We start from the raw sequence: 27,934 nt of genomic DNA, 5'->3' as shown, positions 1-27,934 counted from the left end.
CGCCTGCCGCCGAAACAGGAGCGCTGGGGAGGCCTTTCCCAGAGGAACCCGAGGACCCCGCGCCCCCCAAACCCTCATTCCAGCCCTCGGGCTCCGCAAGGCCTTCCTGCGACCCCAGAATCAGCGCCCACCCCTCCCCTGCCCCCTCACCCACCACAAGGCTCTGTCTCCTCCGTTCAGGGTTCCTGGGCTTCCCGAGGACCCCAAGCTCGGCCTCCGTCCTTGCTGTGCCCTCTGGCCCGCTTGCCCTCCCTGCCCTGCCAGTTTGCGCTCGTCCTTAAGACAGCACAGGCGGCGGCCCCGCCGCTGAGAAGCCCCCGCCCGGCCCGGCTCCAGACGCCGCCAGCCTCCACCGGCCTGGGAGGCGGGTCTCCCGGAGAGCCCCGGGCTGGCAGTGGCCCTGAGGGCAGGAGGTGCTGGCCCAGGGCCCAGTGCACGAGGCGGTGACACAGGCCCCAGCTGGAGCTGCCTGCCCTGATGGGAGACGGGGCGACTCCAAGGCCCGGGGGCCCCGCCTTCCGCTGTCCCGTGCTGTTTGGGACCAGCAGGCTCCGGCCCGCCTGGAGCCAGGTGGGGACAAACCCTCAGACCAGGTGGATCGCTTCCTGCTCCTGCCAGTCCCCTGCCGCAGGCCTGGCGCCCCCGGGGGAGGGAGGGGGGCCAGCCCCTCCAGAGCGCCCTGGCCCTGGCCTCCGGGGCCTGCTCCCCCCTCCCCTGCCGCCCCGGCCAGTCCTCCTGCCTTTTCACTCTCCCACCCTCCCAGGAGCCATGAAGCTCCAAGCCCCTGGCCAGGTTGGAGCCAAGCAGCCGGGAGCCCTGAGGGCCTGGCACCTCGTGAGCACTGTCCCGTCCCTGCACCCCCAATGGATCAGAGCTCCTGGACCCCAGTTCTCCCCAGTCCTGGCTCTGAGACTGAGACTGCCTGCCTCCCGCACCCATCTCCCTGCCACCCTCCGGCCCCGGCTGGGGCTCGGGGTCCCCGCTCGGGCCCAGGGTCTCCCGAGTCTGGCAGGGAGCGGATGGGGTCGTCCTCCAGGCTCAGGCGCAGACGCAAGTCCCCTTCGCACGGGAGAACAGGCCACCGTGTGGGGCCTCCTGCAAGGCCCCCACGGCTGCTCCGGGGCTCCCTAACTGCCTGGACCTTGGCCTGCCCACCCTGGGCACTGCTGAGGCGCTGGGTCCCCACGGCCTGCAAGCCGGGGGTGCTCCCTGCTTTCTCTCCACTGCAGCTGACTTGGGGCTGTGGCTCCGCTGCTGGGCTGGGAGTGGGCAGCTGAGTCCTGGCCCCCCATCTGCTCGCTTCTCTGGGGAGTTGTGGGAGTCCGTGGGCTCCCCAGGTGCCAGCTTGAGGTCTTGGGTCCTGCAGATAGCGGGTGTCTGGTGGCCCCAGGGCAGTGCGAGATGGGGAAGTTGGCATCTCAGCCACTCCCAACAGCCTCCGGGCCTGGGGGCGGGCGGCCAGGAGCTGTTCTTGGAAATGTTCTGGGCTCCTCCCCGGCCCTGTGCAGACCCCGGGCAGGGGCCCAGCTGGGCGACCCCCCTCCTGCTCGTCCTCTCCTCCCCCCCCCCAGGCCAGCGCCCCCCAGCAGGGGGAACCACTGAAGAGGCCAGTGGCCCAGAGCAGGGAGGGAGGCGGGAACGCCGGAGCGTTTTGGGCTCCACCCCGCGACAGTGGGAAGCTGGCCCTGCCGGGCGTCCAGTAGGTGGGGGGCACGGCTGGAGCTCACCCCAGGAGTCCCCGTGCCCCCCCAGGCCGGAGTCCAGATCACCGCTGGAAGAGCCAAGTCTCGGGACACCCCGGGGAGGCCTATCCCCCAGGCCCCGGGGCAGCCGAGTCTCAGGCCTGCGCGAGGGCGGTGCTGAGCCCAGACCCGGAAGGGCCGGCCCCGCACCCGCCCCCCGAGGGCGCCCCGCACCACACCAGTGCCCAAGCTGGCCTGGAGGGCAGGCCCCGGAGCTCCGTCCCCTCCCCCCTCGCCCCCCCCCGCACCCTCCCCCCGCAAGCAGGGAGGGCGGCGCCACCTCAGCCGGCCCAGCCTCCGGCACGCCGCCAGGAGGGCAGTGGCGTGGCTAGGCCCCCTCACTGTCCCGGGAGCCCAGGGCTAGGGGACGCCCTCGGCACAGCCCTCCCGTCCCTTGTTAGTCTGGCCACAGCTCAGGAAGCTCCTCTGGGCGAAATCAGGGCTGCTGCGCTGGGGGTGCCGGCTGCTCTGCGCCCCCCAGACGCCTCCTGAAGCTCCCCCCCCACCAGGTCTGCAGCGCACCTACCTGCCCAGCACCCACCAGCCGCGCGGCACCCGAGTCTCCCCCTAACGGGTGCCGATGCCTCTGTGTGAGACAGGCCTGCACCGGCCGGCTGGGGGGCGCGTCCCTGCGCCCGGGTGCCCGGGACCTGTTGGTCAGGGAGAGCTGGGCCCCCTGGCGCTCCCTGCTAGGCCCCGACAGGGGCTGGAGAAGCCACCGGGCTGGTTCCTGCACCCTGGCCTCTCCCACGGGCCAGCTCCAGCGTGACAGGGCCCCCGCCCCCTCGGGTGACTCAGCACCCTCCCCGGAGCAGCGGGACTTTAGCCCCGGCCCTCGCCCTCCCCGCCCGCCTCCGCTGGGCTCCCGCCTGTGTCCCGGCGCCACCTGCCAGCATGCAGGGAGCCAGGGCCCCCAGGAGCCAGGGCCTGTCCCCCGGCGGGCTGGGCGCACTGGGCCGGCCCCGGGTCGTCCTGCTCACCTACGTGCTGGCCGGCCTGGAGCTCACCTGCCTCTTCATGCAGTTCTCCACCCTGCCGGTGAGTGCCCCCCGCAGCCGCCCAGCGGGGGCCCGGAGCCCACATCTCCCTTTGGCCCAGGGGAGTGGGGCCCTCCGGTCCAGAGTCCCTTGCACCCTGGAGCTTAGCACGTTGAGGGGCCCTGGCCATACCTCTCCCCCTCGACTGCTGTGGCTCCCCCCGGGGGGACCTTTGCCCGAGGTGCCCCCAACACCTGCTCAGTTCACCTCCTCCCTGCACGTGGGCCTCCCGCAGGGCTCCTCCTTGGATGGGGCTCCCTGACACCCGCCTGCTACCTGCAACACCTCCCTGCACCCTAGTTCTGCTCGTCAGTCATGCCCATGCACCACCCCCACACCCTGCACCCCGCCTTCTCTCATCCCCCCAGGGCTAAGGGGGACCCTCTCCCCTCCTCTGGAACTCTGCCCACCATCCAATCACCGCCCCCACCCCCATCCTTCTGTTAGCAGGCAGAATGTGGGGCACCCTGGACCCCCTAACTCTAAATAGGCCCTGCCATCCACTGCAGAAAGACACCCGCCGAGCACATGGGCCTTCCGTGGAACATAACTTTAATACAGGTGGCGTGCGAGAGGGAGCAGAGAAGGGGTAGGGTCCCCAACACCCAGGGGCCGCCCAGAGCAGGGCAGCGGAGGCCGAGAGCCTGCCCCGGCCTAGGGCGCCTGCCGTGGGGACCCACAGGAGAGGGCGGGGGCCAGGCAGGCCTGGGAGGGAAGGAGCAGAATCAAAGTGCAAGTCAAGACAAAGGCCCCCCCTCGCCTCCCCACGTCCCTCACCACATCCCAGGGGTCCCTGCACGAGCCCCAGGCGGAGAACCGGCGCCTCGTCCTGCGTCTCTGCCCCACGTGCCTCCTCCAGGGCTCCTGTCTGGCTCTGCCCCTTTCTCGGTCCTTCTCCCCTTCTTTTTGCTTCTTCCCCTCCCCCCCAGCTCCTCCCTTCCTTGGCAGTGAACCTGGGACCTCCCTCTCCTGGGAGATTCCACTGTTACACTTCCTGCCCTTGTTTAGTCACTCAGCAACCCCTTGGGGCCTCCCTCCCGGTGCAAGGGATTAAGACGCAGCACTGTGAGGCTGTGTGCCAGCACGCGTGCGATCCCCGGCCGGGGAGTGACCCACAGGGCACTTCTGTCTCCCCGCTGCTCCCCTCAGCCGGGTGTTTCAGTGGATCTGCCTGCTCTGCTCCCCGTTCTGTCTCTGGGGAGTCCTCTCACTCCACACCTCTGGCCTGCACCCCAGCTCTTGTGTGCATCAATATTTTTTAAGGAATTTTTTTTTAAGATTTATGTATTTATGCATACAAGCTGGGGTACAGGGCAGAGGTGCAGGGGTGAGAGGATTCACCAGAGACAGAGTGGGGAACAGAACAGGCAGACTGACGAAACACACTGCTGAGGGGAGCAGCGGGCGAGTCACGGGAGCTCTGCTGCGCCATGTGGGAATCTCCCTGCCGCAGAGGCTGCAGATTGCTTCATAATGTGGTGTTTAACCCCTTGCACCACCAGGGAGGCCCCAAATAAATAAATCTTTTTAAAAAAACAGGCCCACAGAGCCTCACCCCCCACACCCCCGCAGACAAGAGCGCCCAGTCCTCTGGGAGCCCCCAGAGCCCCACGGGTCCTTCTCTGTCTGGTCTAGGAGGGCTGGGCACTTTCCAAAGTTCCCCAGGAATCTCCTGAGCAGCCTGGGCCTGGGGGTCTGCCTGGACCCACAGAATGGCCCGGCCCAAGCCCACCAGCCACGGCAGCAGGCAGCCTGGGCTGGCAGGAGGCTGGAGGCAGCCTTTGAGGGAGAGAAGGTGGGGTAGAGCAGGATAGGCTCCCGGTGGGCAGGGAGAGGGCCTGCTGGCTTCCTGGAGGAGGAGGTCTGCCCCTCTCCTGGGGAGGAGCAAGGGAAGTGAAAGACCAGGGAGCCTCGGAGGGGAATTCCTTTCAGCACAGAGCAACACACAGCACGAGTTCCGGTTGCACGCCGAGGCCGAAGTCCTGGGTGGCCAGCCTCCCTGCGGAGCCCAAGGGATGCTGGGTGCCCAGGCCTGCCTCTGAGGGTGTTCCGTGACATCCTGTCCTGGGCTGTGCCCACCTCCCTCCCACCCCTGCCTCTGTCCCTCCCCATGGGCTCCCCTCAGGGACTGACACAGGCCACTGGCCACACTTGGGCCCCCCTCGTGGCCTCTGTGCGGGCTCAGTCTGAGTCTTGAAGGTGACATCTTTTACTGGGGGCACAGTCAAGCCCTCAAAAGTGGGGTCTCTGGAAGGCGGGAGAGGAACTCAGAGGCCAGGGTCAGGAAGGAGCAGCCGGGCCACTGGGGCCCCAAGATAGACAGGGGTCCTTGACTCCTTGGGCTTTCTGCAGGGACCCTGGTCACTGCCTTGACCTCCCACTCAGGCCTCCAGCAGCCAAGTCCCCGGTGCATGGCTGCCAAGAACCCCAGGTTCTGGATCCTGGGGTCCTACCCACTGCCCCCCTGTGTTGCAGTACCTGTCCCGGAGTCTGGGCCTGGACTCTATGGCCTTCAGCTACCTGCAGACCACCTTTGGCGTGCTTCAGCTGCTGGGGGGCCCTGTGTTTGGCAGGTATGTGCAGGGGCAGGCTGGGGCCCTGGCCCCTCAAGGGCCATGGGCGGGGTCATGCCAGGTTGCTGGGCCTCACACTGGGCCCCACTGGGGTGGCGGCAGCTCCCAGGCCCTCTGAGGCCCTGGGGAGAAAGCTTTGGCCACCCTGCCCCAGGCACCCCCACCCACAACATCCAGAGGGAGGTTTCACTGGTGAGGAGCCCAGTGCGCCCCCCCCAGAGCTGGGGTCCCGCCAGCGATGAAAAGCAAAGCCATTCTGGGCCCCACCATCCTCACAGCCACCTCCCTGGCCAGGCTGTGGGCCGTGGGCCCGGCTCCCGGGCAGTGCCAGAATGGGCATCACGGGTCCACTGTGAGCTCCCGGTGTGGCCCCCAGGTTCGCGGACCAGCGGGGGGCGCGGGCTGCCTTCACGCTGTCCTTCCTGGCGGCCTCAGCGCTCTACCTGCTCCTGGTGGCCGCCTGCAGCCCGGCCCTCCCCGGCGTGCCCTTGCTCTTCGCCTCCCGCCTGCCCTCGGTGTTCATGCACACGCTGCCAGGTAGGCAGGCGGGCGCCCGCGGAGGGCGGGCGGGCAGCGGGGTGGGGGCTGCCGGGCCGGCCTGAGTCAGGGGCAGGAGGGGGCCTCCGGGTGCTGGTCTAGGTCAGGGCGCCGGGGGGGTGGTGTGGGGCCTGGCCAGGTGGGGGCAGGTCAGAAAAGTGATGGGGCTCGGGGAGCAGGGCCGGAGGGGCGCGTGCTGCTGGCCTTCCAGTCTCGTGCAGGGGACGTGACCTATGGGGTCGGGCCAGGTAGTGGTGGGGGCCCCGCAGGCCGCACCCTCAGCCCCCCTCCGCCCCCAGCCGCCCAGATGGTGGTCACCGACCTGACGACGCCGGAGGAGCGCCCCTCGGCCCTGGGCCGGCTCGGCCTGTGCTTCGGCGTGGGCGTCATCCTCGGCTCCCTGCTGGGCGGGACCCTCAGCACCTCGTGCGGGTGAGGGGCGGGGCACGTGCCCCTGGAGCGCCGGCGAGGCAGGGCGCGGGCGCCGTCAGCGCGGTCGGGCTGGTGGGTCACGCGCGGCTGCAGCTCAGGCCTCGGCCCGGCCCCAGCCCCGCTCTGCGCCTCGCCGTCCCGCCTGCTCGCGGAGCCAGCTGGGGTGGGCGGGGCCCGCGGGGAGGGTGGGCGGGGACGGGAGGGGCGGGGCCTGGCTTGAAGGGCGGGGCCCGCGGGGAGGGTGGGCGGGGACGGGAGGGGCGGGGCCTAGTTTGGAGGGGCGGGGCCGGCACGGAGAGGGGCGGGGAGCGGGTGCCCGGGTCGGGCCAGAGTTCGGGGGAGCGGTTGCGGCGAGCGGGGTGGGCAGTGGCTGGGGGTGTCGGGGCCTTCAGGGACTGGGAGCCGGCGGGGGTGCCCAGCGGCGGGGCGGGCTGGCCGGCGGGGGCGGGGCGACCGGGTGGGCGGGCGGCGGGGCGGGGCGACGGGGCGGGCGGGCCGTGTGGGCGGGGCCAGCTGGTGGGCGGGGCGGAGCCACTGGGTGGGCGGGGGGCCTGGGCGGGGCCACCGGGTGGGCGGGGCGGCGGGCCCTCAGTGGGGCCGAAGGCGGCGCGGCCGGCAGGGGGCGCCGTCGCCCCGCGCTGAGACCCCACCTGGCCAGGCCATCTGGCCCCCCCCAGACTGGGAGCCGGCGCCCCAGAGTGCCCCCCGCGCACCCCCTGGGGAAAGGCCCAGCGCCCACTCCCAGCGGCCTCCTCACCGGGGTGGGCCCCGCGCCTTGCGCCCTGGCGGACGCCGGGCCTTGGTGCGGTCACAGGCCCCTGCCCCGCCTGGCGGACGCCTGCGCGGGTGGTCGCCTGCCCGCCCGGGGCCAGCCCGGGTGCCCTCCGCGGGCCAGGGAGAGGCTGGCCAGCCCTCGTCCTGCGTGCCTGCCAGCCCGTGCCCGGACCCCCGAGGGCCCCCGACCAGCCTGCGGTGGCAGAGGCAGGAGGTGCTGGCCAAGCCCCAGGGAGGGGTCGGGGCACAGCGGCCAGTCCTGCTCCCCCGCGGCTCCTGCAGCCCCCGTGCTCGTCTCTGCGGGGGAGCAGGACTGGGGGCTGGGCCTCGGGCCCTGTGAGCAGGGCGTCCACAGGAGGGGCGTCCACAGGAGGGGCGTCCACGGGAGGGGCGTCCACAGGAGGGGCGTCCACAGGAGGGGCGTCCACGGGAGGGGCGTCCACGGGAGGGGCGTCCACAGGAGGGGCGTCCACAGGAGGGTCACTCGCAGGGGAAGAGAGGCAGGCAGGCAGGGAGCCCCCAGAACCACCCGCCCCCCATTCCATATCTGCCCCCAGACACGGGAACCCCCCAGCCCACAACCTGTGCCTCATCCAGTCACATCCACCCTGACAGGGCAGCCGGCAGGGAGCCGCCTCCATCAGTGCTCTGGGCCTGCGGGTGAGGGGAGACGTCCTACACACAACACACACAGACACACACCTCACACCCCACAAACCCCATACCTCACACCCCACACACACCTCACACACCACACACACACACCACATGCACCCCGCACACATACCACACACACCACACACACACTTCACACACATCACACACACCACACACACCATGCGCACCATACACACACCTCACACACCCCACACACACCACGCACACACCATGCACACACCATGCACACACCACGCATACACCACACACACCATGCACACACCACACACACATACCACACACACCACACACACATACCACACACACCACACACACACCACGCACACACACCACACACCACATCACACACCACACGCCACACCACCCATACACCACACACACACCACACACACCGCTGATGCCCACTCCTGCCTCTTCCTCCTCCAGCTGCTGACCCAGAAGGCACCGCTCACTTCCCTCTCCCAGAACCCCGAGATCACCTCCACTCCTGCCCTGCCCCCCAGAACATTCCATCAGCTTCCTGCCTCTCACTGAGGTCTGAGGTGCTTTGTAACCTCGCCTCTCCTTTGATGAATGGGGAAGCTGAGGTGCTGCAGAGGGTGAGGCTCCCCAGGAGCTCGCAGGCCCAGGAGAGCCGGCTCCGGCCCAGCGCCCCACGGCGAGGCCAGCGCCCGCTCCCCTCGTTGGCCTCCTGCCACTCCAGGCACAGGGTGGGCGAGACGGGACCCCTGCACCCCAGCGGCCCTTCCCCTTGCATACAGCAGGTCTCCTCAGCCGCCACCCCCTACACCCGCCTCCCCATGCCCGAACCCCGAGACAGCCCTGCACTGCCCCAGCTGCCTGGAGCAGGTGGAGGAAGGAAGTGGCCTTGGCAGCTGGGCCGGGCACCGGTCTAACTGGCCTGGGCCCGCTTGAGCTCGGGCCGGGAGCCACTCCCACGAGGCCGGCCGGGCCCTGAGTCACTTAGCGGAGGGCCAGCTGCGGCGCAGCGGGGGGCCAGGAGCCCAGGCAGCCGGGGCTGGCGTGGGGAGCCGGCTGTCAGGTGCTGGGGCTGTCGCCCACCACCACCCCCGAGTGCCGAGGCCCCGGCCACCTGCGCGTCCTGGGTGCACCTGCGGGTGGCCGGCACCCAAGGGCTCTGCCCTCCCAGAGGGTCTGGATGGGGGCAGACGCCCTCGGCAGGCCCCCGCATGCGCCTGGAGAATTGGGGTTCTGGGCTGGGGAAGCGTCCGCTGCCTGCCTTGAGGAGGGTGGGTGCCTCTGGTTCCGGGTGTCCCCGGGCGAGCCCCGGGCATCAGCTGGCCGGCCAGTGGCCCACCCGCGCCCGGCCTCGGTGACTCAGCAGACAGAGCCTTTGCCGCCTCTTATCTGCAGGCCCGGGCGGACCTTATCGGGGCCCTTTGGTCTGGGCGAGGGAGCAGGAAGCTCTTATCCCGCTGGCAGGTTTCCGGCGGCGACACCCCAGCTTCCCCGCCAGTTAATGAGCAGCTACTGGGGCTGCGAGGACAGTCCCCGGGCAGCGGTGACTCACCCGTCGGGCAAGGGACAGCACCGGAGGCCGGACAGCCTGGCGCAGCTTGGCAAGGGCGCCGCACGTGGCCGAGCTCGGGGGCCGGGCGGGCCGGGTGGGGGCACAGGCTGAGGAAGCCCCTGCGCTGCCCGCCATTTCCCTTCCTCTTTGGCAGCTTGTCCCGGGGGCAGCAGAGAAAGCATGGAGTGGGGACGACACCCCACTTCCCCTGGGGGACATGCGGGCCCCGACACCCGCCCAGGCCCCCCAGGGTCCTGTGCCTGTCTGTTCCCTGGCATGAGCCAAGAGATGGGCGCGAGTAAGGCAAGGGGCTTGGCTCCCTGCCACCCACCCTGGCTGGTCACCAGCCCCCCAAAATAGCCTCTAAGTGGCCGCCTCTGCACCCACACATTTCCGGGCATGTGGCAAAGAAAGCAGGTTTTGTTTCTGCCGGCCCGGCCCGGGGCAGTGACGTGCGGCCTCTGGGGGCCCGTCCTGCCCCTGCTGCCCTGCTCGCGTCACAGGCCTTTCCCGCGGCCGGGGGGCTGTGGGGCTGCGCCCGACCCTCTGCTGGGCCGGACCCTCCAGCCCGCCAGGCAAGGGACGCCCGGGGCCAGAGAGCTGACCAGGCAGCGCCCTGGGCCGGGGACCGGGAGGGTCAGCGACGGGGGCGGGGGGGGGCAGCACAGGTCGTGCAGTGCCAGCTCCCCCGAGCCCACGCGAGCCCAGGGGTCCCCACCTGCGCAGTGAGGGCGACGGGGGGCCCGCCCGGGGCCTCCGCCCGCGTCTCCCTGGAGCTCTGCGTGCGGCTCCCCCCGCTGCCGAGGCGCGGGCCCGCGGAGCCTTCCTCGAACGCCCGGGAGGACCCAGGACAGCGTGGGGCGGGCCCGGTTACAAGTGCAGGGGGGTCTCCTGGATTTGGGGCTCAGGCGAGGTCCGGGGCTGTCCCTGGGAGGGCCTTGCTCACCGCCTGGGGGCCCTCCCGGCCCAGCGGCCCTTCTCAGAGGACAGGGTGCCCGCGGGAGGCGGGCCAGGCCCCGGGCACGGGAGTCTCCCCCTGGGCGGCTCGGGGGCGGCCCGGTGGGGCACAGCCGCGGGAGGAGGTGACGGGCACAGCGGCCGCCCGGGGCCTCCCTTCAGGGGCTCGAGGGCCCAGGTTCCTGGGGTGACTCACGGCGGAAAAACGCTTCCCCAGAAGAGAAAGCGCCGGGCCAGGGCGGAGCGGCAGGAGGAGGCCGGCGGGATCGGCCTTCAGGCGCCGAAGTCCCCCCAGGCCCAGCAAAGCAGAGGGGCCCTGGGGCAGCAGGGCAGCCCCACCTCCGTGCCCCCCAGAACGCTGCTCCTGGGAGACCCCACGCCCACCCCCAGCACTGCCTGGGGCGTCCCCGGCCCGGTTCTCGCGCCGCTGGGCCGCTGCCCGGACGCGCGTTTCATCCACTCCTTGCGCGGCCGCCAAGACGTGTCCCCGCGGCCCCGGCCCCGGCCCGTGCGGACAGGCGTGAGCCGCTCCCCGCCGTCGGGGCCTCCGTGTGACCAGAGGCGCAGGCGGGTGGTCCCGGGCCCTGGACCGAGCCCCGGTCGCCCCCCCTGTCGCCCCAGGGTTCAGTGTCCTGCCTTGCTGGCCTTCGTGGCCAACCTCCTGGGCGCCGTCCTCAGCGTCACCTGCATCCCCGCCAGCACCAAAGGGGCGCAGGCCCCGGCGGCCCCACCAGGTGAGCCCCCAGGCACGCCCCCAGCCCCCAGACGCCAGGGCGAGGCGCGGGCCCTCCGCGGCCACCAGCCGGCACCCGGGCCTCGGGCTGGGCTCCCTGACGCCCTGCAGGGACCGGCGCCCACCGCGTGTGCGGCCAGAGCGGCCCTGGGCCTCTGCCTGGGACTGACCCCTGGGGCTGGAGGCCCAGGGAGGCTGCGGCAGAAGCAGCGGGGGGACCGGACAGAGGAGCCCAGCTCGGAGGCCCCGACCACCAGCAGGGCGGGGGGCACAGATGCCCGCCCCGGGGCCTGCGGCCTCCGTGGCTCTGACGGCCCCCCGCGGCCCAGGGGGGGGCAGGGCCAGCGTCTTTGACCTGAAGGCCATCACCCGCCTGCTGCTGCTGCCCGGCGTGCTGCCGGTGTTCCTGGTCAAGGTGGTGTCCAGCTTCCCCTCAGGTGAGCCCGGCCCGGGCGGGGGCTGTGCCAGGGCCCCTCCCCCCCGCCGGGCTGCTCCCCTGACCTCCTGCCCCCCCAGGGCTCTTCATGGTCATGTTCTCCATCATCTCCATGGACTTCTTCCAGCTGGGGGCCGCCCAGGCTGGCTACCTCGGGTCCTTCTTCGGGGTGCTCCAGATGGTGAGTGTGCCGCACGCGGGGCGAGGGTCCCTGCACTCCCGCCTTCCCCGTTACCCACCTCCGCACCCCTCAGGCTCAGGGTCATGCCAGCGTCCACCAGGGCTCCTGGCCTTGGGCGGGAGAGGCTCGCAGGGACGTCAGGATCCTAAGGGGCTGTCACCCCGCACCCTGCTGTCTTTGTGGGGTACCCTGCATCTGGCAACTTGGGTCCAGGGGTGCCCTGGAAGCAGTTTGAGGGGGCAGCGTCCTGTCAGCCAGCCCCCTGGACCCAGCACAAGGTCAAGCCCAACCCTGCCCCTCTGGGCGTCTACACCGGTCGTGGGGGGTGGGGACAGGTGGTCGTGGGGGGCAGGGACAGGTGGCGGCTGGAAGGGCTATTCTCAGACCGGGGCCCGGGGTTGGCCCAGACCCTGGTGCTAAGTTAGTCCTTCCTGGGAGGGCCTGGCCCCCACCCGTGGCCAGAGGGCCCGGGCTCGGGGCCAGGGAAGGCCGGAGGGTCGGGGAAAGCAGACCGAAGCAAAACAAGAACAATTCCCCAGAGTTGGGCCCCTGAGGCCTGGTCTAGGGCTCCCTGCCTGCAGGGGCGGGGTGGGGCCTGGCCTGGACACACGAGGGGGCCCGGCCTGGACGCTGCGGAAGCAGGAGGACTCCTGGACCTCCTCTGACAAATGCCGGGACCCCGTGGTTGGGCTGGGGCACTGGAGGGTGACCGTTCCCCTGGGGCCAGGGCCCGCATGACTAGGAAGGGAGCAGCGGGGGAGGGGCGGGGGCCAGGACGGGGAGCACCCTCCGGGAGGGAGGCGACTCCTACACAGGGGCCCAGGCGACGGGGAGTACCCTCCTACACAGGGAGGCGACTCCTGGGGGCCCAGGCGCCTCCCCTGGGGATGGGGTTGGCTCTCAGGGTCAGGGAGCCCCTCGCTGCAGGCCAGCATCCACCAACCGTTTCCTCTCCGCCCAGGCAGTGGCTGCAGCCTGGCCCCAAGGGGCCCGCAGTATCCCCTGCTCCCTGTTTGGGGGGCTCCTGGGAGTCAGGGAGGGGTGGCAGCCCGGCTGGTCTAGCGACAGAGGACACTGGTCCCTGCAGACCCTCCTGTGTGCTCCCCCCGCCCGCTTGGTCTTCACCTGGGGCCCAGGCATGGCCCCAAGTGATGTGGGGTGAGGGGGTCACCCCTCCTCTGCACCTACCTACCAGGTGACTGGTACCTAGAAGGGGGGTGCAGTCTCCCCCTGAAATGGCCCTGGAGGGGCCCCGGCCTGGGGGGGCTGCAGGCTAAGAGGCGGGGCCTGGGCTGGGAGCACCAGTGGCCGGGGTGGGGTAGGGGTGGTTTGGAGGGCCAGGAAGGGCTTGGCTCCCCTCCGAGGGGGGCTGGGGCTCCAGGAAGGTCCTGAAGGGTCCCTGGGCCAGGATGGGGGGGTGGGCGCAGGAGGATGGGGCTCTCCATGGGGGTTGGGGGGCCTCTCCACTGGTTGGGGGCTGGGGAGACAGTGGCTGCTGTGTTGTCGCCTCCAGTTTCGGGAAATGACCAGTGAGATGCCCGTCCGGGCCTTCTAGGGCTCAGGGGGAGCCGGCTGGCCTGAGGCCCGGGCTCCCCTGCCGCCTGGCCCTGAGAGACCCACCACCACGATGAAGTGAGCCAAGATGAAGTGAGCCCCGAGGCAGGGTCCTTTTTTTTTTTTTTTTTTTTTTAAGATTTTTTTTTTTTATGCGCACAAGAGCTGGGGTGCAGGCCAGAGATGCAGGGGTGAGAGGATCCACCAGGGACAGAGCGGGGAGCAGAACTGGGGCACCCACTGAAATCCACTGCGGAGGGGAGCAGCGGGGAGATGGGAGGGGTCTGCCGCGCCCTGTGGGTAGCCCCCTGGCCGGGGACCGAACTCTGGCCCAGTGGCTGCGATAGCTTGAAAGCTCCGAGACTGAACCCCTGCACCCCCAGGGTGGCCCCGGAAGTGGGGGGGTTGTAAGAAGGACCTTCTCGGCGCTGTGGGTTGACTCTGTTCTGCCAGGTGGGTGGGAGGGGAGTGGCCCGTCCGGTTCTGCAGGTCTGGCGGGCACCCAGGCTGGGCCTCTGGCCCGGGCCCTGCTGAGCGGTGAGTGCTCCCAGAGGCCAGGGCACTTCCTGCCTGCCTGGCAAGGAGGCCAGGGCATGAGCCCCGCCCAGGGCACGGCCCCACCCAGGGCATGGGGAGCCCCGTCCTGGGCACAGGGACCCCGCCCGGCCTGGGAGCCGCCCGGGGCTGGGCCAGCCTGCTGAGTCACCGTGGCCCTGCTGCCGCCCTCGCCCGCACCCACCGGTGCTCTGGCCCCACCATCCACTGCCCCAGCCATGGACCTTGGAAAGTGCTCGGAGCCCCTGGCCTCAGGCTGCCAGCTGTTGCTGTGGTGGCTCCTGGGCGTGTGGGCACACCGGGGTGGCCCTGGTGGCAGTGGCTGCCTGCCCGGGCCAGGCTGCGGGGGGCCAGCGGGCAGAGGTCCCGGGCCAGCCACCCCCTCTGCTCCCAGACCCCAGTCTGTGCAATGGGCAGGCCTAAGGGGGCGCTGAGGAAGAGTTGTTGGTGAGGAGGGACCCCGCGCCCCCGGAGGGCCCCGCTGCGCATCTGCAAATGACTCAGGGCGCCCGCCTGGCAGCAGTGAGCCGGCCCTCCTGATGCAGCCTGTGTGTGGGGGTGTCAGGCCGCCCCGCTTCCCCAGGGGCCTGCCGTCACCTGGGCCACCCTCCCCCGCCCTGGGCCTGGCACTGTCAGGGGGTGGGCAGGGAGCGTGGAGGTCTCAGCTGTGCCCCCCCCCGCCCTCCTAGGTCATCCAGGGCCTGGTCATCGGGCGGCTGAGCAGACACTTCTCGGAGGGGGCCCTGCTGCGGGCCAGCGTGCTGGTCTTCTGCTTGGTGGGCCTGGCCATGGTGAGCAGTGCCCCTCGGCCGCCCCCCAAAGAGGGCCCCGGGCTCACCTCCCGACCCTCTGCCCGGCCCGGGGTGCCCCTGACCCCTCCCCGCCCGGTGGGCCCGGCAGCCCCTTCACCAGGCCGCACCCCACAGGCGCTGATGTCCAGTGTCTTCCACTTCTGCCTCCTGATGCCGGGCCTGGTCTTCAGCCTGTGCGCCCTCCACGTGGTCACCGACAGCATGCTGACCAAGGCCGTCTCGGCCGCCGACACGGGTGAGCGCGTCTCCCACGCCGGCCGGCCAGGCTTGCGCAGGGCAGGCGGGTCTGGCCGGCTCGAAGGAGGGCAGGACCTCACCGGCCAGGGGCGGGGGAGTGGGCCGGCCAAGTGGGCCCGGCCCAGCCTGGCCTCCCAGGACCAGAGTAGAGTGGATCTGGGGCCGCTGACCTTGAGAAGGACGGGAGCGCATGCGGCCTGCTGTCCTCCGTGCCGCCACGCTGCCCTGCTCAGGTGCGCCCCCGGGGGTGTGAGTGGAGGAGCCACGCGGCCGAGCGCCACACGCCCCCCCCCCCACCCCCGACGCTGCCCAGGTCTCTTTCCGAAGGCCTATGGGTTTCCCATCCAGGCTGGGGGTCCAGACTCTTGCCCCAGAGGGGGCGCGTGCGGCCCAGGGGCTGCGAGCAGATGGTCCCAGCGGCAGGGCCCAAATCTCGGGGCTGCAGAGCAGCTGAGCGCCCTGCCTGTCTGGGGGACGCACCAAGGCGGGCGAGCAGGCGGCACCCCGGCCAGGCCTGGCCCAGGGCTGCGGCGGGGCCTCCCTGGCCTGCCGGACCCGGGGCTCTGGTCCCAGGAGGCCAGGCTGGTCCTGGAGGCCTTCCTGGAGGTGTGGACTGGCACCAGGGAGGTCGGGAGAGGGAGCCGGAGAACAAGGCAGGCGAGGTGCGGGGAAGGAGGAAGGGGAGCCGGCCGGGTCGCTAGCGCCGGCCCGAGGCACCGCCCTTGAGCTCAGGAGCCGGGAGCTGGTTCCCAGGACGGCCTGGGAACCAGACCACAGAGGGGGCGGTAATTGCTCCCTGGTGTCTGCAGGGCGTGTGGGCGATGGGAGAGGCCCTCTGAAACGCCCCGGCCCGGCCCCGAGCTGTCAGGCTGCTCCCAGCTGCCCTGATGGGGGTTGGGGTTTCCGAGCCCCGAGAGAGCTGGCTCGGGAGCCCGGGGGAGCCCCGGCCTGCGGTGTCGGCAGCCACACACACGGGCTCGCCCACACAGGGCTCAGCTGCCAGGGTGTGGGTGCGGGGTCGGGTCAGGGGGTGCAGGCAGCTAGGTGGGCCCCTCCTGTGCCTCCAAAGCTCCTCCCCAGCCCCGCGGGGGATGGCGGGGGCTCAGGAGGGACACGGGGGGCCCCTCACGCCATCTCCCTGGCAGGCCTGGGAGGGCGGGGCCTGGCCGTGACCTGTGGCCTCCTTCCCAGGCGCCTGCTGTGCTTGGGAACTTTCCAGAGCAGGAGGAGGCCCAGCCCCACGACCGGAAGCGCCCAGTTTTGGCCCCTGCCCGTGCGGCTGGGCGGTCTACAGGGAGCAGCCCCACGGGCGAGGCAGCCGGGGCAGAGGAGGGGTCAGGGACAGTCAGGCCAGGGACCTGCCCCACTGACGGCACCTGCCCCGCAGGGACCATGCTGGGGCTCTGCGCCGCCGTGCAGCCACTGACCCGCACCCTGGGGCCCACGCTCGGCGGCCTCCTGTACCGAAGGTTTGGTGTCTCCATCTTCGGCCACGTGCAGTTCGCTGTTAACTTGCTGGTCCTCCTGGTCCTCTGGAAGCAGCCTGCGTTCCAGAAGGTGGACAAAGTCCGGTGACGGCGGCCTCCGGCACAGACTGGCAATAAACTCGCTGGAACCTCTCCTGCCTGCTTTCTGGGGTTCCCACCAAGGCCCCGGGCCGGGGAGGGTCTGGGTGGAGGATGGAGCTTCTGAGGCCGGAAGTCTGCCCGGAGGAGGGGGCACGAGGCTGGGGCCCAGGACTCCCGGGAGGGTAAAACCACCCACCTCGGTCCCCTGTGAGGGCCCTGCACCCGCCATCCATCCACAGACGCGTGGAGGGGCTCCCCGCTCTGCCCCCCGTTGACCCCAGCCCCAGGCTGAGCGCGCGGCCCAACGCGCTCATTCACCCTCCCCAGCGGTCCCGCTCCTGGACGGACACGTTTCCGAAATCCCGGATTCGAGACTTGGGAAGGGGCCGAGGAGAGCCTCCTCGCTCCGTGCGGGGGGCCCGCGGGCAGACCTGGGCAGCCCGGCCGAGCGGGGGCACCAGCTCGCACCCTGACCGCGTCCCGGCCAGTGCAGAGTCTCAGATGCCCGAGGCCTCTCCCCAGGCCGCCTTGACAAGAGACTTAAAGCCTGGCCCCCCAACCCCAGCACCCCACGGCCCAGCTGGAGGGGCCCAGACCCAGACCCGCCGGCCCCCCAGCCCCAAAGTTCAGTCCGGATTCTGCCCACGTTTGGTCTCACCCCTGTCCGAGGTCATTTACCCACGTGAGGGGGGGCGTGGGCATCACAGCGTTGGGCTGCCCCTGCCGCCGGGACGCCTCGCCCTGCCCTGACAGCAACCGCGCGCCCCGGGCAGGCCCCACGCTGGGCCTGCGCCCCACGGCCTGGCAGCAGGGCCGCAGGAGGCCGCCTTGGCCAGCCGGGCCGGGGTCCCCAGGGGTGGGCGGGCAGCCAGAGGCGCGGGCCCTCCCCGTAGGCTGCGGGACAGGGCAGCTCAGATGGGCACATGCCGGGTCCCAGCAGGGCGGCTGGCAAAGCCCCGGCCGCGCCACCCCAGGTCACGCCCGCCCGGATCCCGCATGGGAAGTGGGCCAGGGCGGGGCGGGCGCTTCCTGGCCCGAGGGTGGGGTGGCCCCAGGACGCCTCCCGGGCGGGCCCGCAGGAACCACCGCGCCACGCCGGGGTAGAAAAGGCTGGTTTATTCGGGTCGCGCACACTGGCGTAAAAACAGAATATTAAAGCATGATTTGCCAAAAAGCAACCACGGAAATAAATACATAGATAGATAGATAGATAGATAGCTCAATAACTTAAGGCGCCCGCGCAGCGGGGCTGGCTCCGGGCTCGCGGAAGGTCCTGCGGGCGCGCGGCCCCAGCGCCGGCTCCGTCCTGTCCTCGGGCGGCCGGCGGGCGGGTGGCGGCCCCGCGCTCCCTCCGTCCGGGCGCCCCGGGCTCCCGCGTCCAGCGCGTCCCGACTCGTCCGGCTCCAGCGCGGCTCCTGCGGGGAGAGGCGGGTCAGTCGGGGGCGCGGGGTCCCGGCGAGGAGAGGAGGGTCAGCCGGGCGCGCGGGCCCCGGCGGGGAGAGGGGGGTCAGCCGGGCGCGCGGGGCCCCGGCGGGGACAGGGGGGTCAGCCGGGCGCGGGGCCCCGGCGGGGACAGGGGGTTAGCCGGGCGCGGGGTCCCGGCGAGGAGAGGGGGGTCAGCCGGGCGCGGGGTCCCGACGAGGAGGGGGGGTCAGCCGGGCGCGGGGCCCCGGCGGGGACGAGGGGTCAGCCGGGAGCGGGGCCCCGGCGGGGACAGGGGGGTCGGCCGGGCGCGGGGTCCCGGCGAGGAGAGGGGGTCAGCGGGCGCGGGGTCCCGGCGGGGACAGGGGGTCGGCCGGGCGCGGGGCCCGCGGGGACGGGGGTCGGCCGGGCGCTCACCGCGCGGTCAGGGCGCGCGGGCCTCGGGCGGCTCCTGGCGCTCGCGGCGGCCGCGGAAGTCCTGCAGCGCGCGGCGGTTCTGGAAGTCGATGAGCGCCAGCGTGATGGCCGCGTTCCAGCAGCTCTCGCCCGCGCAGCGGAAGTCGATCTCCTTGCGGTCGGTGGTGACGATGGTGAAGTACACGTACTTGCCGGTGCGCTCCACGCAGTCCACCTTGAGGATGGAGTGGAAGCGCAGCTCCTTGGGGCGCGCGCCGGGCGCGGCGGGGAACAGGCGCAGGCGGTCGGGGTGAGCACGCCGCGCTTCTTCTTCCACAGCTGGAACAGGCTGTCGCTGCGCTTCTCCAGCTCGCCCTCGCGCAGCACCTCGCCGGGCGTCTTCATGGCGGGGGCGGCGGCGCGAGGAGCGGCGGCTCTGCGCCGCGGCGCGCGGGCTCGCCCTTATAGCGCCCCGCCCGCCCCGCGCCCCGCCCGCCCGCCCCGGCCCGCCCGGCCCGCCCCGGCCCGCCCCGGCCCGCGCCTCCCCGCCCGCCGGCTGCGCGGGGCTCCTCGGGGTCCTCGGGGTCCTCGGGGCCCCGCCCGCCGTGACTCGCGCGCCCCGGGAGGCGCCGCGGGCCCGGGCCCAGGGCGGGAGCGGCTCCCGCGCCCGGAGGTCCCCCCTTCGAAGGTCCCCCCTTTCCTCGGGCGCGGCCCGGCCTCGCGGCCTCTCCCGTCGAGGGGGCAGCGCCGCGGCTCGGGCCGGGGCGCCCACGGCAGGCGCGGGGGGGCGCCGCCCCGGCGCAGCTGGGTGGGGGCGAGGGCGGCGGGGCGGCCGCTCCGGCCGCGCGCCGTGGGGCCCGCCGGCGCCCCGCCCGCCCCGGGCGTCCCCGCGGAGGGCGCGAGGTCCGGGGCCGCGGGCGCGGGGCGCGCCGGCCTGGGGGGCCGGAGCCTCGCCCGCGGGCCGGCGCGGGGCGCGGGGCGGGGCGGCTGAGTCATCGCCCCCGGCCGGCGGCGCCATTTACCCTTTTCCTTTAAGGGTGTCCAGGAGCAGGAAGCGGCCGCGGCCGCGGGGCGCCCGGGGCGGGGAGGCGGGGGGGCGGGGAGGGCGCCGGCTCCCACCCTCGCGCGCCCCCGGCCCTCCCCGCGGCCGCGCCAGCGCCCGGCGGCAGCGCGGCGACCCCCGCCGGGTGGAGGCGCCGCGGGGCGGGCGCGCCGGGAGGGAGGGAGGGGGACGGGGCGCGCCGGGGCCGCGGGTCACTGAGGACAAGGCAGGACCCTTGGAAGGGGCGAGGGCCCGTCCCCGGCACCCGGCAGGGCTGGCCGGTCCGCGGCCGGAGAAGCGCCGCCCCGCAGAGGCCGCCGACCCCTCCCCCCAGCACGCGCCTTGGGGGCGCGCGCTGTCCCCGTGGGTCCCGGGCCGCGGGGCGGTGGGACAGCAGGACAGGCGGCTGGGGACGGGCTGCCACTGTCCCCAGGAGCCTCGAGGAGCCCACTGGGTGCCCAGTGCGCACCCTGAGCCCTCCAGGATGCCCAGCAGCGTGGCCAGGGGTCCCGGGCTCCGGGCACACGGCCAGCACTGGCCCTGCTTGAGCACCTACTGTGCGCCTGCCTGGCTGCTGCGCGGCCGTGCGGAGCAGGGGAGCCCTGCCTGCCCCGGGCAGCTCCGGAAGAGGGTCCCCAGGAGGCCGGCGAGCCGGACCTGGAGGGCAGGAGGCCCGGGGCCGTGTGTGCCCGGCTTGCGCGGGCCCCTGCGCCCCTCACAGACCCGGCCCGCCAGGAACAGACAGGCTTGCGAGTAGGAAAAGGGGGTGTAGCCGGCTGGGGCACCCAGCACATGGCCCCGCTGGGGACCGGCGGCCGGGGCTGGGTGGGTGGGGGCCCAGCTCTGAGGGGGGGGCCGGGGGCGGGGAGGCTGACTCCCGCCGCCCTCCCCAGGGGCTGCCGCCCGCGGGCTCTTGGCCCTTCCTCTCGGAGGGTCGGGCCCAACCAGGCAGCTCCTCTACAGGAGGCCGGGGGCGGGGCGGAGAGGGGATCACTTCTGGCCTCAGCAGCTGCTCCCACAAACCAGCAGGAACCTGGAGCCTGGCAGGCCTGCCGGCAGCACCCCCACAGGCTGAGATTTGTCTGGGTGCCCCTCTGGCCGTGGGGACCAGGAGCTGGGAGGGACAAGGACGAGGGCTCTAACCTGGCAACCCAAGTGCGATCTTTTGGGGGAGCCCTTCCCCAGGCCACCGGACACCCAGGAGCAGCGACCCGGGGGGCTCCCTGCAGGTGGCTGCTGGCCGGAGAGCAAGGGGCCGCTGGCCTGGTGGCCCCCTCAAAGTCCCCCCACCACGAGGTGGGGGCTTTGGGGTTGCTTTCTTGGGTCTGCAGGGAACGGGGTGGGAGACGCCCGGCAGGCACGCGGTCGCCTTGCTCTGGGGCACCCTGAGGTCCGGGCAGGAGGCAGCCCGCGCTGGCTGGCGCTGGGCGGGGGGTGCTGGTCCCGCCTCAGGACAGGAAGGGGCAGCGGGGCTGTTCTGTCGGCCGTGCCAACTGGTGCTTCCCCCAGGGCTGCGTCCAGCATTTGCGGGAGCCTGGCTGAGGGGATCCCCCAGCCCAGAGCACAGACTCGTCCTCAAACACCCGGCCAGGAACTTGCCGGCGGCGGGTGGGTGGCCAGGGCAGGACAGGCGCCTCTTCGAAACTCCCGTGAGGTCATTTCCACAGCGCACAGAGGCCGAGCCCCGGGCTCCTGCCCAACCAGCCCTGCAGCTGCGTCACGGCCCAGCCCGGGGCGCCGCACACCCTCTTCCTGTGGGCGGAGGTGCTGGGGCAGCCGGGAGGTCCTCTCGCCTCCTCCAGGAAGTCCTTTTGGATTGCCGGGACGCCCCCTCAAGTTGCCTCCCACCAACCACAATACAGGGGCGCCTGGGGGAGTCCTGCACCAGGCAGCCTGAGCCCAGCTGGCCCTGTGACCCGGCCCCCCTGCTGCCTTCCTCTTGGCGGCAAGCTGAGGGGACGGCGGAGGCGGACGCCGGGCTTCAGGCTCACTGCGGGCCGTGTCCTGCGTCCCCGCCCGTCCGGCACCCTGTCCAGCTCCGACCCATCCCTCAGCGCCCTGTTCAGAGGTTCTGGGGTGTCTGGGGGTGGGGGCCCGGGGCCAGCCTGGCGCTCAGAAAATGTAAGCGCAGCTGAAATCGGCGAGCACCCCACCTCGCTGCCCCAGCCCGGCTCTGGTCAGCAAGTGGGGAACTTGTTTGCTGGCCCCTAAACCTGACTGCCGGGCTTCTGACTCCCCAGGCCCGCCAGCCCGCGGGCTCCGTGAGGCCCGGAGGCGGCGCGGGGGGAGATGGCCCAGGCGCAGCAGGGCCGCCCCCCTGGAGGGTGGTCAGCTGAGCCGCCCGCAGGCAGCGGCCACTCCTGGCCCCGGCTTCTCGTGGGCAGGTGCGGGCAGGGCCCGCCGTGTGTATTATTCAAGCTTTTCCGACTTGAAGAAATGATCAAAGTCACAGCTGCGCTGACGCGGAAGGAAACGTCGGAGGCGCCCGCAGAGCCCGAAGAGCCCCCACGGTCCTGGAAGGCACGGGGGGCAGGCGGCCGTGGCGTGAGGCTGAGGGGGCCGCGACGGGGCCCCAAGGCCCAGAGGAGGGAAGCCACCGAGAACCCTGTGGTTTCGGGCTGCCAGGCGCGGTCACTTGTGGGGGGACCCAGGACCGGCCCGGCCCGAGCGGCCTGGTGGCAGAGGCGCCCAGAACGAGCAGGCGGCCGGCGGGCCCAGGGGACCTCGTGACCAGCTCCGGCAGGCTGCTCCCCTGGCAACGCGGGGCCCCTGCAGACGGCGGGTGGGCCCAGGACAGGGGAACCTGGCCCAGGGGCCCGGCCTGGCTCCTCCCACCCTCCTCCGGGCCCCAGAAGCGGCAGCGCAGACCCAAGGGCCGCCCCATGCCCGCGGCCCACCCCCCACGTGCCCTGCCTCCCCGAAGCACAGGCCTCTCGCCGAGGCGCCCCAGCCTCGCTCTGCACGCGCGGGGGGCGAGGAGGGGTAGTGGGGAGCGCTGGCCCGGGAAGGCTGGGCCTCACCCGGCACCCTAGACTCCAGGGTGCCCGCAGGTGTGGCCCTTTCCGGGCCTGGGAACCCCCGGGGCCAGTCGGGGAGAAAGCCAGGCTGCCGGGTCAAGGAAAGTGACTTCCGCTCCCACGGCTGAGTCAGCCAGGGCAGCGGCGGTGACGGGCGGTGACATCAGGGCGGCGGGCCCCGCCCAGGGCCCCGGGATGACTGGCCCGGGAGGGGGCGTCTGGGCGGGGCCGGCGGGGTCTCCAGGCCGCAGGGACCGAAGGTGCACACAGAACCCAAGTTCAGAGGGCGCGAGGCGCCAGCCGAGCGGGGCCCTGAGGCCCACCAGTTGGGGCCCGCTCCCCGCCAGGGCCGCACACGCGGGGTCCGGCCCCCTGGGCTCCCCGCGGATGGCTGTGCCCCCGGGTGGGAGGGGCGGACGCCCAGGGGAAGGGCTTCTGGGCTGTGGCTGGGTGGGCGCTGATGCGGCCGCGGGGCCAGCGGCTCCATCACAGCAGCAGCTGGAGGGGGCCAGGTGTGGGGGGACACCTCGCCCACGGCTCCTGGGGCAGCCCCCGGCACCCCCAGGGCAGTGGTGCCAAGAGATGGGAGAGGACCCATCAGGGTGTCAGAGGGGCGCTGACACAGCCCCCCAGGCTTCCCCACGGGCAGGGCAAAGGTGTGCCGGCGGCAGGAGCCGACCCAGCTGGGCGACAGGCGGGCCAGGGAGACGCTGGGCCCAGAGGGGCCGAGGCCAGCAGCAGAGCAGACGGCAGGTCAGATGAGACCAGGGCACCTGCCACGTGCCCACCTGGCACAGGTCCGGACAAGGCCAGGCAACCTGGGGGGCATCTTCCCTCAGAGGCACAATCTTCAGTGCCATCACCCCAATTCTGGGCAGGCAGTTGGAGATGGACCTCACAGGCAAGCACCCGGCACACTCGCTGAGGGGGGCGGGAGTGGCCACGCCCTCCCAACTGCTTCCAACCCCACGGTGCCACTGCAGCACCCCAATAATGGCGTGTGGACTCTCAACCGCTGGAAGGGTCCGAACAGCCTGGAGAGCCCCCTGCCAACTCCCCCAGCCCTGGGGTGGAAGCGTCTCCTTGAAGTCGGGGTGCTGAGGCCGGCACGGGACGGGGCTCAGAAGAGCAGCGGGCCGCTGCTGTGGGCATGTCCGGACCCAGGCCCCTTGGCCTCGGGAACCAGCGCCCCAGAGGCGACGAGGGGGGAGTGGCCTGGAAAGGCGCGCGGGGAGGGCCAGCCCTCCAGCCGGGCCGGGATCACCGGGCACCAGGCAAAGGAGCGGGAAGTGCCCTCCCTGCCCGCCCGCAGTCTGGAGACCCCCAGCAGCAGGCACCCCCAGATAGCAGAGCCCCCCGCGGCGCTGGCTCCTCGCTGCGGCAGCCCTCCCCTGTAGCCAGCTGCTGTGCTGGCCTGCACTAGCTCCAGGGGCCACCCAGCCAGATACCCCATCTTTGTTGTGCCCTCCGCCATGACGGCGTCGCTTCTGTCCGGGTGCTGCCTCACCCAGCTCACCACAGGCCAAGCCCAGGGGTCCCCCCTCTGCTCTAGCCCGAGGGGCAACGGCTCAGCCGTCCTCCCCACAGACTGTGCCAGGTGACTCGCCCGCTGACCTGGCCGTCCTGAAGGCTGCCTGTGGGCGGGCACAGGCCGCGTGCACCCTGCTTTCTCAAGCCCACAGTGGCCTGCGGAGGCGGACAGCCCGCCCCTCCAGTGATGGCGGGGGGAGAGGTGGGTGTGCTTGCTCCCACGGGGTGGGACAAAGGCTTCCCAGAGGGTCTTCTGTGGCCGGATGGCCTGCCCCAGGGGACGGGGCGCGCACGCTGTCCCCGCTAAGGAGTTCCGTCGGGGCCGTGCTGGCAGGACGGAGCCCTGGACACCCTGGCTCTCGGGCAGGAAGACCTGCCACGGCAGGGCCAGCGGTGGCCCCTGAGTGCGGCCCACGTGTGCAGAGTCCATTCCAGAAGGCGCTGCCTGCAACCCCGAGGACCGGCCTCCTGGCAGCACAGGCCCCCCTCAGGAGGGGCCCACCGGGGTGCCGGGCCCCACGGCAGACCCCAGTGCAGACGCAGGGCACCTCCCCCCCCCCCCGCCAGCCCGCAGCACGGCACGGACTTCCGTCCCACAACTTTAATAGAATATTCTAACTATTCTGTACAAATTGAAAACACGTCTTCAGGTACAAAGGACGGGTGAGGCCGAGCACGCAGGCTGCTCGCAGGCCCGGAACCCGCCCGCCAGCCCGGTGGGAGCCGGCCCGGCGCTGCCGAGACGCCGAAACACACACTACGGGAGACGCGCCCAGCCCAGCCCCTCCCCGGGAGCCCACACCCCACCTCTGCCCCGGCCCCACCCGCGCAGCTGTCGGGACAGCAGGCACCCCTGCCAGGGCGCAGCGGGCGGGGGCCGCCTCTCGCCAGCCGAGCCGCCCGCTCTCCAGGGCCGCCCGCGGACGGGCAGCGGCACGCGCCCAAGCCCCTACAAGCATGAAGGAATAAATAAATACGGGGTGGACCTCAAAAGCATTCGCTTGGAGTCAGTGTGCACACGGCCCCCACCCCCCCACCCCGAGGAAAACGAAACCAAAGAAAGAACACTCTGAGGAGACCAGGCCCGCCCAGCAGGGCTGTGGCCCCCCGCCCCCACCCCCGAACCAGGGCCGTCCGGCTGCGGGAGACGCTCCCACCCAGATCTCTGCCTGGGTCCCCAGCCGCCGCCGGGCCCGGTCAGTCGTCGGAGCTGGGCCCAGGCCGTCCAGGGTGCAGGCGTGAAACCTCCTACTGCGCACGCGCACTCGAGGTGCCACTGTACAGGCTAAGCAAAAGACTACGAGGGGGAAGCTGGGCGGAGACCATGCAGGGGCCTCGGCGCGGCCGGCGCCCAGGGCGTGCTCACTGCTGCTTGCACTCAGAGGGCTGGCTGGGCTCCTTCTGTCAACGAGAAAACAAGAGCTTCAGTGACGGAGAGAAACCGAGGCTGGGTGCGCGCGCGCAGGGGATGGGTCCCCACACATGCTGAGAGCAGCAGCCTCCTGGCAGGCCCCGGGGGCAGGCTTTCTGCCCAGGGCCACTGCAAGACACCAATGGGGGCATGTTGGGGTTCCCCAGGGACCAGCGATCCTGCACGGGCAGCAGGGCCCACTTGTCACTCCCCTCGAGCTGGCGGCAGCCCCGCAGCACCCCGCCCATGCAGAGCCGCAGCTCCATCTTTACCCCCGGCCCCTCACACAAGTTCAGCAACTGAACCGTAAGGGGCTGCTGTACCCCGGGCCCAGGACACCACGGCTGCCCAGAGGATGGGAGGCCACCCCGCCCCTGCAGCCGTCTCCCCAAGGAGGAACTCGACGCACTACAGCCAAGGCCACAGGAAGTGTCCTCCTGGGCGTGACCCTCCCAGCCCTCCGGCTCTGCCCTCTTTCTGGAGGCCAAGAGAAAGCGCCACACCACATCATCTTTGCTGAGGGCGGCAGGAACAGCCAGGCCAGAACGTGGGCCCGGCGCAGGCCCTCTGGCCAGAGCTGCGCGCCTGTGACGCACAGACCAGAGGCTCGGAAGTCGGATGCGAGGACGCCCGTGCGGCCAACCGACAGAACTCACGCCTCCGCGGGGAAAACTGGAAAGGAGCGGCCAGCGTGGCAGGAAGGGCCGGCGCATGGGAGCCAAGAGCCATCGGGGTCCGATCGGGGGTGGGTGTGCATTGCACACCCTGCATGGAGGTACTGCTGGGAAGGGCAGGGGCCCCGCCACACGCGCGGACTTCCGGGCCGTCCCCACAGCTCTGCTTGTCAAGTGACCTGTGCCCACTGGGGAGAAGCTGTCCCGGAAGCAGACGAGATGGGAGACGTGGGCACCCGCTCCCTTGAGGCAAAGCTCCGGGGCCGGCTCCACGGGCCTGCGCCCACTGCGCGCTCTCTGTGCCAGAGCCAGTGGAAAATGGCCCCGGCGATTTAAAACACCCCCAACCCGCGCCCCTTTCTCAGAGTGGCTTACTCACGTGTCCGCTAGGACCCCCCGCCCCCCTGGGAACCCACCTTGGGGTTCATTTCGGCATCATCCTCCTCTTCTCCCTCCTCATCACCTTCCAACTCCTGTACGAAGAGGAATGAGAACTGGCTGGACAGGCACAATTTAAACTCCGCGGCTTCACTAGCCACCAGCAAGGCAGAGCAACACCCCGACTGGAGGCAGCCCCCCGTCACTGGCCGCCGCCCAAGCGCCTCCTCCCGCCACCCCTACGACTTCCCGCCACTCCCATGTCCACAGACAACCCGGACACAGGTCGCTGGCAAAGCGGCTTCAGCTGGGCCCAGGACTGTCTTTTCATAAACGAATTTCGGGGTCAAGCTGGCCATAGCACCGTTCGAGCCTCCCCTCAGTTCCCAGGGCTGACCGCGGCCAAGGTGGCACCCCGCCGTGGGATGACCGGGACCCGGAGGTCGGCCCCGTCCACGCGCGCAGAGCTGAAGCGCAGAGCTGCCACCTCGGGAGGGACGGTATTTCTCGCGAGCCGGGCCTTACCTCCTCTTCTCCTTCCTCGCCCTCTTCAAACTGCAAAGAAAACCAAACAATGAGGTCTACACAGGGACCTGCTTCCTGCCCCAGCACACGCCTGCCCCGTGCTGCCCGGCCAGGACCAAGGCAAGGCTGGGCAGCCAGCAGATGTGGGCACTGACCTGGCGGCTGCGACCCCAGTGTTCTACCGGGATGCCAGGCCCAGACCCCGCGTGAACCAAGGGCTGAAGACGCGGAGGGAGCAGGAGGACCCGGCTGGCCAGACCCAACCGGGCAGCGCCAACCTCAGCAACCTGCACTGTGACTCCCGATACGGCCACGCGGGGCTGGGCCCGCTCTCGGCCAGGCAAGAGGCTGGCGCTGCCGCTCCAGCCAGGGCTACAGCCTGGGAAAACCCACCCCAGGCAGGCCGGACGGTTCTTTCACATTCAAAGACATCGCCGGCCTGGCTCTGCTCAAGGGCCAGACGTCAGATCAGCAGCAACAGCAGCCGAGACAGCCCCCGCCACGGCTGTGTGGCACGAGGGGCAAAACCCAAGGCTCGGTGAGGAGCGCCTCTGGGAGCCTCCCTGCCTCACAACACCTCCACTGAGCTAGTGGCCCTCAGCCCGGGGCCCACCGCACCCCTCCAGGCACCTCGTGGTAGGCGGGGTGGCGCCACAATAAACAGCACACCCCGGCCCTCCTCCCGTGAGCGGCTGAAGCAGCCAGCGCGGCAGCCTCGCCTCCCGCGGCAGGCACGCCTGCTCAGGCCAGTGTCCCGAAGCTCCGGACACTCACCGCACCTGGATGGACCCGTCTGTTAAGAAAGCACGGGGCGGGGGGGGGTGGGGGCGCTCCTCCCTGGTGGCGCAAGGGTTAAGACAGCGCTATGAAGCTGTCTGCAGCCTCTGCAGCACGAGCTCGATCCCCTGGCCAGGGGGCTACCCACATGGTGCAGCAGACCTCTCCTGTCTCCCCGCTGCTCCCCTCAGCAGTGTACTTCAGTCAATCTGCCTGTTCTGCTCCTCACTCTGTCTCTGGTGAATCCTCTCCCCCTCCACACCTCTAGCCTGTACCCCACTCTTGTACGCGTAAATAAATCTTTAAAAAATAAAATAAAGAAAGCAGAGGGGACGCAGGGCTGTCTCAGGGCCCCGAAGCCCCAGTAGCAAAGGCTCCCGGGAACCTGAGCCCCACAGAGCAGAACGACTAGGCCAAGCGCAGAA

The 27,934-nt window shown here is 71.5% G+C and overlaps 2 protein-coding genes and 1 long non-coding RNA gene across 3 annotated transcripts; 1 reads left to right on the top strand and 2 right to left on the bottom strand.

Moving 5' to 3' along the window:
- The first annotated feature begins 2,636 nt into the window (after positions 1-2,636).
- LOC119256577 (solute carrier family 22 member 18-like) lies at positions 2,637-16,382 on the top strand. The gene is made up of 10 exons (XM_037524380.1): positions 2,637-2,780; positions 5,255-5,352; positions 5,729-5,889; positions 6,189-6,321; positions 10,883-10,995; positions 11,324-11,431; positions 11,511-11,611; positions 14,410-14,511; positions 14,647-14,767; positions 16,157-16,382. Exons 1-10 carry the CDS (start codon positions 2,637-2,639, stop codon positions 16,342-16,344), a joined length of 1,269 nt encoding a protein of 422 aa, XP_037380277.1. The 3' UTR covers positions 16,345-16,382.
- A 1,801-nt stretch (positions 16,383-18,183) lies between these two features.
- LOC119256576 (pleckstrin homology-like domain family A member 2) lies at positions 18,184-18,575 on the bottom strand. The gene is given in 2 exon segments (XM_037524378.1): positions 18,184-18,464; positions 18,467-18,575. Coding segments are annotated over 2 exon segments (375 nt in total). The 5' UTR covers positions 18,561-18,575.
- A 6,331-nt stretch (positions 18,576-24,906) lies between these two features.
- LOC129146671 (uncharacterized) lies at positions 24,907-27,427 on the bottom strand. Its single transcript, XR_008553694.1, has 3 exons — positions 26,733-27,427; positions 26,246-26,302; positions 24,907-25,145 (listed from the first exon to the last, which is right to left on the bottom strand). It is a non-coding gene; the product is annotated as an uncharacterized LOC129146671 (long non-coding RNA).
- Between the last annotated feature and the right edge of the window lie 507 nt (positions 27,428-27,934).

The sequence above is a fragment of the Talpa occidentalis genome, unplaced genomic scaffold, assembly GCF_014898055.3.
Source record: "Talpa occidentalis isolate TD23 unplaced genomic scaffold, MPIMG_talOcc4v2.1 talOcc4.318, whole genome shotgun sequence".
Classification (NCBI taxonomy): domain Eukaryota; kingdom Metazoa; phylum Chordata; class Mammalia; order Eulipotyphla; family Talpidae; genus Talpa; species Talpa occidentalis.
The sequence above is the reverse complement of the archived record's forward strand: the minus strand, read 5'-3'. Positions and strand labels throughout refer to the sequence as shown.